The 12,829-nt window shown below is 44.5% G+C and overlaps 1 protein-coding gene across 2 annotated transcripts; it reads left to right on the forward strand.

Annotated features, from left to right (window-relative positions):
• The first annotated feature begins 7,376 nt into the window (after positions 1-7,376).
• LOC109740348 (uncharacterized) lies at positions 7,377-11,680 on the forward strand. Of its 2 annotated transcripts, XM_020299393.4 has the most exons (7): positions 7,377-7,678; positions 7,751-7,799; positions 8,671-8,769; positions 8,861-8,917; positions 8,993-9,056; positions 9,141-9,359; positions 10,886-11,680. In XM_020299393.4, exons 2-7 carry the CDS (start codon positions 7,768-7,770, stop codon positions 11,402-11,404), a joined length of 990 nt encoding a protein of 329 aa, XP_020154982.1. In that variant the 5' UTR covers positions 7,377-7,678; positions 7,751-7,767; the 3' UTR covers positions 11,405-11,680. The 2 variants fall into 2 exon arrangements, with proteins under 2 accessions (XP_020154982.1, XP_020154981.1); XM_020299392.4 differs by having other exon boundaries at positions 7,377-7,799.
• The last annotated feature ends 1,149 nt before the right edge of the window (positions 11,681-12,829 follow it).

Genomic DNA, 12,829 nt, shown 5'->3' on the forward strand with positions numbered 1-12,829 from the left:
CTTCGTCTAGTCCTACTGGCTTCTTCGTAGATTTGTCGACCATTTGCAAGGTTATACCTGTAGGAAGACATTCTCCCAAATTCAAATTGCGATGGAGAGCTAGGGGCATCACACTGACCCCTGCTCCAATATCACAAAGAGCATTATTTATATCTAGATTACCAATTGAACAAGAGGTGGTAGGAATACCTAGGTCTCCAAGCTTTGCCGGTACCTTATCCTCAAGTGGGTACTTTGTTATCATAGCCACTTGTTCCTTAAAATTCAAACTTCTCTTATTGTTAAAAATATCACGCATGAACTTAGCAAAAGTGGGAATCTTCAATATATCAGTCACATTGAAAGAAACTCTGAGTTTCGCAATATCTTGTAAGAAGGATGAATAGAGTGCATCGTTTGAAGGTGGTCTAATAGCTTTAGGGTAAGGAAGGGTCTTCTTTGTTTTACCATTCTCTTTACTTTTTTCTTGATTTCTTGAAGTCTGGTCGTTTTCTCCCCTAGTTGTATAGGTGGTCTGGTTTCTTTCTCCACCCTTTGTTCCTTGGTTCTATTAGCTCCTAGCGTTGCTTCTTTACTATTATCACCATCAACGGTTTCTGCGTCGAGATCTACTTCTTTACCAATTTCACTTTCTGCTTCATTATCTTATGCATCTTGTTGGGCTGGTTCTTCCCATTCTTCTTCCCGAAGAGGAGTTATCAATCTTCTTGGGTTTGGATCTGAATCTCTCTTCTCTTTGTTGCTTGTTCCTTCTCGTGCCATGTAGGTCCTTTTGGATCCTACGTTCTTTTACCACTTCTGTTTTAATTTCGTTAGCAGAAACAAGATTATCTTTATCAAGTTGAGCAAGAATCAAAGACTGGGTTTCAGAAATTTGTGAGAATTGGCTCTCTATCATGCATGAATGTTTATCGAGATTCTTTATAGCATGACTTAACCCATCTACCTCTTCAAAGAGATAAGCGGTAACCTTTTCATTATGATGGATGCATCTTCAGAGGTCCCTGTTGAAGTTGTCTTAGTGAAACTTGAATTTATTCATCGTCTCCTAGAGCTCGCCTTCCTGCTGATAGATACTAAATATATTCACTTTTTCATTAATAACTTGTTCAACAGGTTTACCTTCTTCTTGGGTGACCTTTTTAAACCCGTCCATGTCTTCAACATGATATACGTTTCCAGTTGGCTTCATTGGCTCCTCGATATTCCATTGCTCTTTAGCAATCATAATCTTTTCAATAAAGTGATCTTCCTTCTTCAAGAGTTAAAGCCATAAAGCATCCACCTGCACTCAAATTCAAGAGTGGACTTGGATTCATCGTTAATTCCATGATAGAACATATGAAGTATAACATGCTCAGCATAACCATAGTTAGGGCAAAGATTCAAAAATTTATCTCCCCTAGGCTTCATATAAACTTTCCTCCAATCCTTGAATGAATGAAGTGAGATTTCTTCGTAATTTGGTAATCTTAGATCCAGGAAGAAATTTAGCCATAAATCTTTCTACACACATTTTCCAGCCGGTTATGCTTCCATATGGTAATCGATTAAACCAAGTTTCAGCATCATCCTTGAGAGAGAGCCTGAAGAGTCTCAATACAACAAATTCTCTATACACATCTTTTGTTTTAGAAGTTCCACATAAAGTATCAAATAACATAAGGTGTGCTTGAGGGTCCTCCTCTTTAGTTCCTGCAAAGGCATGCTTTTTAACTTCCGTTATAAGATCACAGTCTGTTGAGTCCTCAGTTGCATAATTAGTAGGATAAACTATGGGAGATCTTGAGCCCATAAATTGAGCACAATGCTCTCTCACAGATTTCTCTGGTGAGTAATTGTCATTTATGCAAACAATGCATTAAGCTCAACAGTTTTATTCTTTTTGTATTTTTCTATTAATGGAGCTTCTTGCTCCTGAGGAAAACGGGAAATATATTCTGGAAAATAAGTTTTCCCAAAACAAGTAGAGCCCCAGTCACTTGCAAAATAGTTACAAAACAAATACTCTACGCTTAGCTCCCTGACAACGGCGCCAGAAAATGCTTGATGGCCTGCAAGACACACGTGGTGGTGTAGCACTTTCGTAGAAGTATCCCAATTAGTTATCGTCCCAGCCAAGAGCGGAGGAGAGTATTGCTATGAGCGCTTCTGTCACACACAAGGTGTCACAATTCCTATGTGAAGTAACCGCGTGTGATTCTGTAAATATTATTACTATTCCAAGAGACAAATGAACCAGAGTGAAAGAAATGATAAGCTTGTGGTAACAATGATAATAACACTTGCAAATAAAGAACATAAATAAGCCTGTAAATGAAGTTGTGTTTTCTGCAAAGGAGAAGTTAGGCGCGGAGAAAATTCAGTTCATGGTATACATCAAGTGTGCCAGTGCGACGGTAATACCAGTTACCTTGTATCCTGGTCACAGTATTTGATTTGTTTGTTCGGTAGGCAGATCACCCTAAGGTCATGGAACTCCTCCTCGCGGGATTACATTCCATTTTGTGGTCCTGCTTCATCGTTGCCACAGAGTGGTCGTCTCCACAATTAAGGTCCTCAGACCGGAACCAAGCATTAAGTTTGATGGATCACAGTCATCTCATATTGTCTTCGGTCCTCATAGATGTCTCCACCTGTCACGTCAGAGGTCGCATATTTCCTAAACAATATGTGTTACCTGTGTAGTTCTTGAGATCATATTGTCTGGGCCCTTAAATTGGACAACACGCATAGAGTTCACCACAGTACAACAACTTACTACACAGATCACAAGACTACAAATACAGATGACGGCATATAGATCAGGTATAAATGAATCTAACCACTCACCTACATCTCCCACGCCTAGGGGGAACCACTCACGCATCATAAGGGAATAACCAATCATCTTGGAGAATAAATAAATGATCATCATATCAATAACACACAAAAGATCCACAATGAAATGAATGATCCAAATAGTCTTGATCTCCAAATGAGTATGAATAGAGTAGTCTTGATCCAAATAGTCTTGATCTCCAAACTTGGAATTCCTCTTACAGTAGTGGTATGAAATGATGATAGAGATGAAAGGACCAAAACTAAGGAGAACTCCGGTGGTTCTCCGGATCTTTTCCCTGTTCTAGTTGTGGTGGGGGTGGCTAGGGTTCTCCAATGCTATCTGCCCCTTCACGAGGGCGGGCAACATAGCGACGATGAAGATCGTGGTTGTAAGACACCAACAAGACGGGGTCCTCGCCGAGGCAATAGGCGCCGAGGCAATTGGCAGGGCGGGAGCGAGGAGAGACATGCGGTATCTAGGGATTGCGGAAGATGTGGGCTATCGGTTTTTTGGATAGAAAAATCGGTGGGGGAAGAAGATAGGATAGAGGGGTGCTAACAAAACGAAACGAACGATGTATAAACTCCTCATTGATAGTAAAGATTTTGTAGCGGACACTGTTTGTACATGAAACGGCACTGTTTGTGTGCATGGTGGGGAGATGACAGCTATCAGGATCATCAAGGCAAATGAGGCAATGAGTGATTAGGTTAGGTTGCTGTGACATAAGAACAAACCAGCCAGCTAAATGCTAATAATGAAAATTGATCGACGTCAGTGGCATCCATGACGTTGGTGACTATACCACTTAAACCACACATGTCCCCTCACCTACCAATCACGATCCCAAAGGCCCCATGTCCATCAAGCAACAATGATGACGACGATGAGTATCAGACCATCGGGACAGATGACGGAAAAGAAGGGCGAGCAGCACACACTGCTCACTGCCGGTCGTCCAAAGGGCTACAATGTTGGCTACTGGATAGTTGCACGTTGGGTTCGTAGTGTACTCTCCATGCGTGCGTATAGTCCATACGGTTGATAGATCGCGGCATCTTGCCGCTGTATATTAACAATTGGCTCAAATCGACCCGTCGTTGCAGCTAGCGAGCGAGTCGCAAGCAACACATGTGACATCCTTACTATACTCAAGTATAGGCACCACCGCACCGGTGGGTAATTAATTAATTTCGGAATAACCTCAAGACCGGCAAAGGGCGCTAGATTTAGCACACAAGGAAGAACCAAACGAGAGAGAGCCCATGCATGCACGGCAATCATGGCCTAGGGCATACTCCCTTGTCCCAAAATTCTTGTCTTAAATTTGTCTAGATACGAATGTATCTAATACTAAAATGTGACTTGATACATCCGTATTTAGACAAATTTAAGACAAGAATTTTAGGACGGAGGGAGTACCGTCCAAAACACCGAAACCTGGTCACGTGCATCTTCTTGAGCCGCATTGGTGCCTGCATATTCGAGCCTCCAGATCGATAGATTAGCTACTATCTCGACCAACGACCACATTTCCCTCACCCATCACCAGCAGACCATCCCAGCCGCTCACGCGCGCACACAACGCCGGAACAGACGGTACATATAACATACTATTGATGGTGCCGCCGGGATCTGACCGGCGATGTGAAGCGCGCATGTGCACGCACATAGAGAAAGGAGGGGGAGCACGTACTCCTCCTCCTACTACTACTACTAACTCCCTCCGTTCCTTTTCAACAAAGGGCGTTTTTATTGACTCATAATATAGCATCGAGGCATACAATCATAATGAGCATACACCCGGCCTCTGCATAACTAAGATGCACACAGCCAACACTAACACACACCCAAAAGATCACGCTGGCAAAGAGCATAGTCATATAGACCGAAGCTATGCCTAGACGGAGAAAGAAAACCGAAGCAATCAAACAAGCGATTGACGATATACAACAACGACCTTCGACACCAACCAACTCTTGACAGCACAACGACAATGAGCAAGGTTCTTTAGAAGCAACGCCTTCATGAAGGAAACGACGCACAAGTGCCGACGTCGCCAGATCCAACCATCGAAGGTCAGATCATGGGTTTTCACCCTGAAGATAAAGTCCGAGCAATGCCTTCAACAAGGTAACGATGCAAAAACACCGCCATTGCCAGGTATAACCAACTAGGGTTAGACCAATGGTTTTCACCCCGGAGCTCGAGACCAGGTACTCGAAAAGCACCATCCAATCGAAGTCATTATATGTTGTCACCTCCACTTGCCACAATCCTAGCAGCTGTAGACTTTGACGAAGGAGGAAGATCACCGAGGTTGCCAAAATCCATAGTCAGGACGCTTTGGCGGCCCCACGGCATCTAAACAAGTGGCAGCCGATGACTTATCCGCATCAGATGACGTCGCCACACGCCGCCACTATCTTCGTCGTCCTCGCATGATGCAGATCGCGAACCCCGTTGGAGGTGAAGGTCCAAGCCTCTCCAGCGACAACCATCCAGCAATGTCGCATCACCAGACAGCCATCCACGGCCGACACCACATAGCAGCAGGCAGGCCAGATCGTGTGCGATGGCCCCGACATCTGCTGCATCGCCACCACCGCATCCTCGCCGGGGAAGTGGGCAATGGCTGTTGCATGTGCTGGCTGTTGCATGGCCACAACCTTATTCCACGGGAGCACCGGCCATGGCTTGGTGGGCGGGCTCTCCAAATTGGGGACATGGCGATCTTGGCTCCATTCCTCCGTCGCATCGGCTCCCGCTATACAAGGGAAGCACGCCACCGCGGCCGCTGCACCAAATCCGCCTTCAATGCGTCAAGCCGTCGCCAGTACATCGCCTACACGCCGTCCAAAAGCCACGGGAACGAAGCCTCGCCGCCGCCGTCGGCCGCGCGGGCAAGCCCGGCGTCGACTCCCGGCGGCGGCGAGGGGAGGACGCGCAAGGAAGTGCCGCCTTGAAAAAGGATCGGCAGCCACCCGTGTCGCCCCTAAAAAAGGGGGAGAATTTCACTTCCCCGGCCTCTGCACCAGCTAGGGATGCATACGGCCTTTTAAATATGAGTACTAGGATTTTTAATCTCGGTTATGCACCAAGCCTAGTCCTCAAAAAATGCGTGAGTACTAGGAAAGCCTAGTCCTCAAGAATAAATAGGAACCTAAATTCGCCTCTATGAGGATTTGAACCTAGGTGTTGGGTTCGTACATCCACTCCCCCAACCGGTTGAGCTAGGCTCACCACCCTTTTAAAAGGAGGAGAATTTCACGGATGCATACGGCCTTTTAAATATGAGTACTACGATTTTTAATCTCGGTTATGCACCGAGCCTAGTCCTTAATAAATGCGTGAATACTAGAAAAGCCTAGTTCTCAAGAATAAATAAGAACCTAAATTCGCCTCTGTGAGGATTTGAACCTAGGTGTTGGGTTTGTACATCCACTCCCCCAACCAGTTGAGCTAGGCTCGCCACCTTTTTAGAGATTCCACAACAAACTACATATGGATGTATATAGACATATTTTAAAGTGTAGATTCACTCATTTTAATCCGTATCTAGTCCATAGTGGAATCTTTAAAAAGACTTATATTTAGGAACTGAGGGTACTATGCAGGCCACCATGCATGCATGGCCACGATGCGGCCCGGGCGCGTGTCCGGACCAGTGGTCACGCCCCTCCCGGCACGTACGTGCGCGCCGTGCAGCGCAGATCGACGTACCACCACGCCAGATCGACCGCCAACCACCGGTGTGTCCCTCTGCCGCCTGTCCGATCCACGCGCACGGCTGTCATTCCAGATTCCACCGACGCAGGCACAAGAAGCTCACCGCATGGATCTGCGCCGTGCCCCCAAAGCGCTCCGGTCACCCTACCCGCTCCGCTCCCCTCGCTTAACCACTTTGCCACTCCGGTGAGTGGCGCTTTTTAGCCTTTCGCAGTGCAGGTTAAAGGCAAAGCACATGCACCTGCACCTGCACCTACACCTACATGGGCTCACCTGCATGTCATGTCGACGGAGCCTGTGGTGTGTTGCTTGGATGTTGGATCCTATGCAAGGCTCACTCGGTGAAATTGATTTGCTTTGCTTTATGGTACATTGGTACCGTCGTTTCGAGAGCCTCATCTGAATAATTGTGAGAATGATTACCGGAGAGAATCATCAAGACATGATATCCATGCTACTACTAAGTCCCTGAAGCATTATTATGCTACACTTGAAGTAAAACGACCGAATTATCACCTCACCTGACGCAAACCAAAACGACATTTTCTTTCGAAAGAAAATTTTAGCTTTTCTTGATTTCGACAGAGTTTAGACCATCCCTCCCGGAAAGTTTCTGCGTTGCAAAGAGGCCGACTGCTAACGGCTGGATAAGGGGAATGAAGTACGGTAGCATATACTATACCAGCATCTATAAAAAAGTACGTACACAGCGTTGAAAATTCCTGCTTATTAGTTTGTCGCAACAAATAAAAAGAAAATAAAAGAAATCCCGCTTGCCCGAGGGAGCGAGACAGGGGGACGCATAAAGAAACGTCCCCAGGTCCATCCACTCAATAGACCTGGTAAAATAAGGAAACACAGACCCAGCAAGGGAAGGGGTCCGTCGGGGTGGTTAGAGTCCAAGAGGCGACGCGAGCCGACGGCGGACGTGCTCTCCTCTCCTCCTCCGGCTCTCCCTACCCCTCCCCGCATTCCGTTCCACCGCATTCCGGGTATATTTAGCCGCGCCGCAGGAGGGATAACTTCCCTAGAGGCAGGCAGGAGGGGGAGGCGCGCGAGCACCCGGACGGCCGTCTCCACCGTCGTTTCTCCGGCCGCCTTCCTTCCAGATCCCTCCTCACCCAGGTTTTCCTCGCCGTCCCCTTTCCGGCGCCGGTGGTGTCCTCTGACTTGTGCTCCGGATCTGGGTGCGCGCAGACGGTCGGTCGGACAAGATGATGGGCGGCTTCCTCTCCAGGATCCTCCTGTAAGCAGCCGCCTCCCCTCCGTTTGAATCTTGAAATTTGAAAACGTGGTCCTGCCAAATTTGTCATTTTCGGTTTGGAAACTGATCCGCGGCGGCATGGGCATGCGGCTTTTCTTCTGATTTTTCTTCAAATCATAATGCATCGGTTGGTGCCCGTTCGGAGGGCTCAGGGTACTATATTTTGTTGCTTTATTAAAAAAAAACAAATCGGGAGATGCCTTGCTTCCTGTCGATTTGTCAACCCCCTTCCCCGGCGTGAAATACGGGCCGGACGCATTCACAAGTTTATACGTAATATTTATGCTACTACATGTTTATTGCCTCGAGGTCGAGGAGCATGTGATAAATTTTTCAATGCATTGCACAACGGTCAAATGTTCTCTTCGCTTATTCTTATACAGATACAGATTTATTCTTTTTGAATATTCTTGTCTGATAGTCAATTTCACACGTTGGTTTTAATTTGGTTATCTGCCAGTTCATGTCAAACTCACTTTTCAGGCTTGATATGAAACAAGCTCACAAATGTAACCAACATTGCATCCACCGACATCTTTCATCGAGATCTGCCTCCATATTAGGCCTTGTTTGTTCGTGTTCTTTTGTGCAAGTGCCCCGAAAATTAGTCCATCGAAGGATGCCGAGAAGTTCAAATTCAGTGCATCTTCAAAATGGCCAATTGCTCCACTTTGTGGATTATTTGTAAAAAAAAAAGTGGATCAAAGTGTAGAATAAAACAATTTCTTCTTCTTAGTCAAATCACGTGGAAAAGAACTTGATAATAAAGCAGGGATATTATGTTTATAGCGTGTGATAGTCAATAAACACTTGCATTTTATGTTTTGGTGTTTGATGCACAATTTATGTGTAGGCTGGTTTTCGGCTATGCGTATCCTGCATACGAGTGCTACAAGACTGTTGAACTGAACAAACCTGAGATCGAGCAACTCATATTCTGGTGTCAGTACTGGTAAGGTGGCTCCTTCAGTTATATGATTAGAAGTTCACAGCATTAGCCTAAGGGAATAATTCACAAATTTTATTGTGTTTCTTGTCTCTAGGATTTTAGTTGCCCTTATGACGGTTATGGAGAGGTTTGGAGATTTAACAATATCATGGTAAGACTACCAAGGATTGCATTCTTTCATCAGCTCTTCAGACAAGTCCCTAACATCAGTTTTATCATGTTGAAGGCTACCATTTTACTCAGAGGCAAAGCTGCTGTTCTTTATATACTTGTGGTACCCCAGGACAAAGGTACTAGATTTGTCCCTTGCAACTTCTATTTTGCAGATTTTTCTGCACATTGAAGTATTTAACTGATATGTGCTTTCATTGCAGGGGACTACCTACATTTATGGAACTTTCTTTAAACCATACATTTCACAGCATGAGAATGAAATTGACCGTAATTTGCTTGAGTTGAGAGCTCGGGCCAGCGATGTTGTTGTCGTGTATGTCCAGAAGGTTGCTGCTGTTGGACAAAATACCTTCTTTGATGTTTTGAAGTATGTTGCGTCACAGTCACCATCCCAGAAATCAAAGCAACAACGTCCTCAGGTGCGAATCATGGGTACTGTATTATGGTGCTTTCAGTCAAAGCTATTGAACCAATTGATGTATTTTGACCCTGGCGATGTTAATGCACCATTTAATCTCCTTTATGATTCGCTAGGCCTTTCTCGTTTTCTCTTCGCACATTGCATGATAAACGATGCAGTTCTGCATGTTATATGGTGGCCTCTAAAATTTCCAGCTAACATTTGTGATGTATATCATCTCTGTCCCATGATAATAATCCGATGGCTCAAGTGTTTGGCACCCCTGAGATGTATTGCAGTTTAGGAGCACTTAATATGAGTCTCTTTTGGATTAGGACAACTATGTAAAAATCTTGTCTCTTTTGGATTAGCATCGTTGAGTCTAAACAATTGCTGTGATCTAGATCCGTGCTGCAGAAAGCTACATGAGTAGCTATGCTGAGTTGCTGATTACAATGCGCATGGCTAAGTCAGCAGAACTTGGTATATATTGCTAGCATCTGTAATATGAATGCATACTGAACTACGCATGTGCATTTGACATATCAGCTCTTCTTGAGCCATAGGATAAATTTCTGAAGCCTCTCTTTAAGATGCTTTTTTTGTGAGTTTTATCATTACTTCATTTGGATCCTGAAGTGTTGCGTAATTTTGTTATCGCGATCTAGAAAAGGACTTGGTTCTCAGGAGAATCGCAAGTGGCAGTATTTTACTTAACAATAAAAACTATACCTTGGCTTGTACTGAACACCTGATATATAAGTAACTATGCATTATCACTTATCAGTTATTGAATTCTTGTTGTCTTATATTTTCACTTTTTTCCCGGAGAATATATTCAGTTGGAAACTAGGTAGGATTTTACATAATGCAAACTGTCTGTGGTAAGATGCCAGCATTTTATCCTCCTGTGTATTCAAAAGATTCACAATTTCATGTCTGCCATCTGGTGGCACTTGCCTAAATTGAATTGTATAGAAATATGGTTCATTTGGAACTGCAATAGAAATATGGCTGTAAAAAGTCTGTCACTCAGTTTGACAAATATATGTTCTCTGGCATTTCGTCTCATATGCCCTGTAACAAAGAAAATACCAGTTTGCAAATTGATTAAAAAAATGAAATAGGTAGCCAAACACCCTGATATCTAGAAGTGGCTCATCCAAATCATCATATACTGTAATATGAAACGGAACCTGAGTAAGCGCTGAAGTACCATCTGTAGTTAAACCTCAATCCTCCATTTAAATATAAGTTCATTTACTAATGTTAAACTCAGAAAGTTGCACCATCTGGAGTTATGGACTTTCCTTCCACATGTTGTACAATCTAATGCATAAGAAATGAAGGTTTCTACTCTATGGCCGAAGATTGGTTTTGAATAAACTTGGGCTGATTTTAGGTTTTTTGTGCGTCTTGGGGGGCTTGTTAGTTCCAGACTGGTTGCATTAACTAATTCTCAAGAGTCAACATGATATCCATCTGGGCTTTCTATTAAAGTCTCAAATGCAGTTAATACTGAAATCATGTTTTGATTTCCTTTAGGAACCACAGCAGCCTCAGCAACAGCAATCACAACCACAACCGCAGGTGCAGCAGCAGCAGCCACAAAGGCAAGCGCAGCCTGTTATGCGCAGAGCAGCATCCATCGCTGCTCGGCAAGCAGCAATGGCACAGCAAGCTCAGGAGACCAAGCCCGTTTCCCCCAAGATCAAGCGTCAAGCATCAGCCAAAGGTGGTCCAGCGGCATCCGTGAAACCAGCCGCGGCTGCTGCATCCACAGCAAAACCCGATGAGAAGACAAAGAAAAGCGAGGCGAAACCTGCGGCCGAGCTAGTGCCGGCTCCAGCCACTGAAGCCGTTGTGCCAAGGCCCGAGCCTAAGGCCCAGCCGGCCCCTGAGGCCGAAGTATCGGACGACATGGCGATCGACGAGGCCGACGTTGCTGTGGAGGGCGCAGAAGAGGTTGATCCTGCACTAGAGGAGGAGACGGTCATGGAGGAGACCATCCGCGTGACACGTGCCAAGCTAAGGAGGCGCGCCGCCGCCGAGGCGGGCGCATGAAACTAGCTGCAAACCATTGTTTTATTGGCGCATGGTGTTGTTGCTCCTATTTTTTGAGTCTTTTTTAGATTGTCATGTTGTCTGGTGGAGAGAATATCTGTTGGTCATCCAATTGGTCCTTCTGTTTCAGAGTTATCACCCGTTCCTTTCTTCTTTCTTGTGGCTCTCGCTGGCCTGTTTATGTGCCTGGAAGTTGTAAATATCACCGGGCATATGTATATACAGATTGTTGGCATGTGCTACGGCCTACGAATGCATCTAGCTTGATTCTGGTCATGCCTCGTGTGGGTAAGGTAGTGTCTGTCTAGAGTCTGCAACCGGCTACTGCATAATCGACATTCTTCTTGTTGCATATAGAATTAGGACTTCTTGTTGGAAAAGGATGTAGCGCATGTTCTTAGAACTTCTTATTGGAAATGGCTACTAAAAAGGGATATTGTGTCAAGAAAATAGGTATGCCCAAACCTGATAGGCCGGTGGCTTGGCCTAGTGGTAGAGAACAACCATGACAAAAGCAGCAGGTAGCTAAGCACCAGAAGTAAAGTTTAGTGTTAAGCCAACACCACCACTTTGAGGAAGAAGCTTTAGCGGCAAGCGAGACGAACAATGGAGTCCGTCTGTATGCTTCACAATGCTCAATGCTGACACGTGTGTGAATGATTGGTAAGAAAAAACTAAAAGCAGGGAAGGGGAGAGCTTTAGCAACACACTTCAATGTCTTTTCTGAATCCATGAAAGCACAGATGATGCCTACTGCCCTAAGTGATTGATCATTGATATAACATTGATCAGATACATTGGTCATTTTTTTTTTGCGGGGGAGTTCCATTGATGTTTCACGAACAGGACCATACTAATGGAAGAGGATTTGTAGCACCGGGGTGCTCCACCCCCTATATGAACATTAAGTTTTCCCAAATGATAAGTGCCACACGTGTGGCACGAAGCAATTCCGACGTGACTTTTTTATGGCAAGTTTAGTTATTAGAGCATGGCTTTAAAATTGATTGCTAAGTAGTGGGTTTGATTAACTCTTACCTTCTTACCACCCATGTGAAAAGAGAGGGTAAGAGGGAGCACGTTAAAATTGCTAAAAAAAAATCGGAGAAATTTGAAAAAAAAATGGATTTTGGGATATCAAGCTTGGTGCCTAATCTATTTTCATGTGAAATTTCGTAAAATAATAACAGGAAATGTATCTGTGACAAAAATGACAAAAAAATTCCTATGTATAGAAAAAAAAACTGTTTGGATGGATTTTAGTTCAGATTGTATTTCGTTCGCCACGGATATGTTTTTCTGGTATTTTTTCACGAAACTTCACGCGGGAATATATTGGACGCTCAAGTTTGATATCCCCAAATTCTATATTTTTTTGTACTTTTTAAATTTAGTATTCGTATAGGGGTGTGGAACACCCAGAGC

Source organism: Aegilops tauschii, chromosome 4 (assembly GCF_002575655.3).
Source record: "Aegilops tauschii subsp. strangulata cultivar AL8/78 chromosome 4, Aet v6.0, whole genome shotgun sequence".
Taxonomy (NCBI): domain Eukaryota; kingdom Viridiplantae; phylum Streptophyta; class Magnoliopsida; order Poales; family Poaceae; genus Aegilops; species Aegilops tauschii.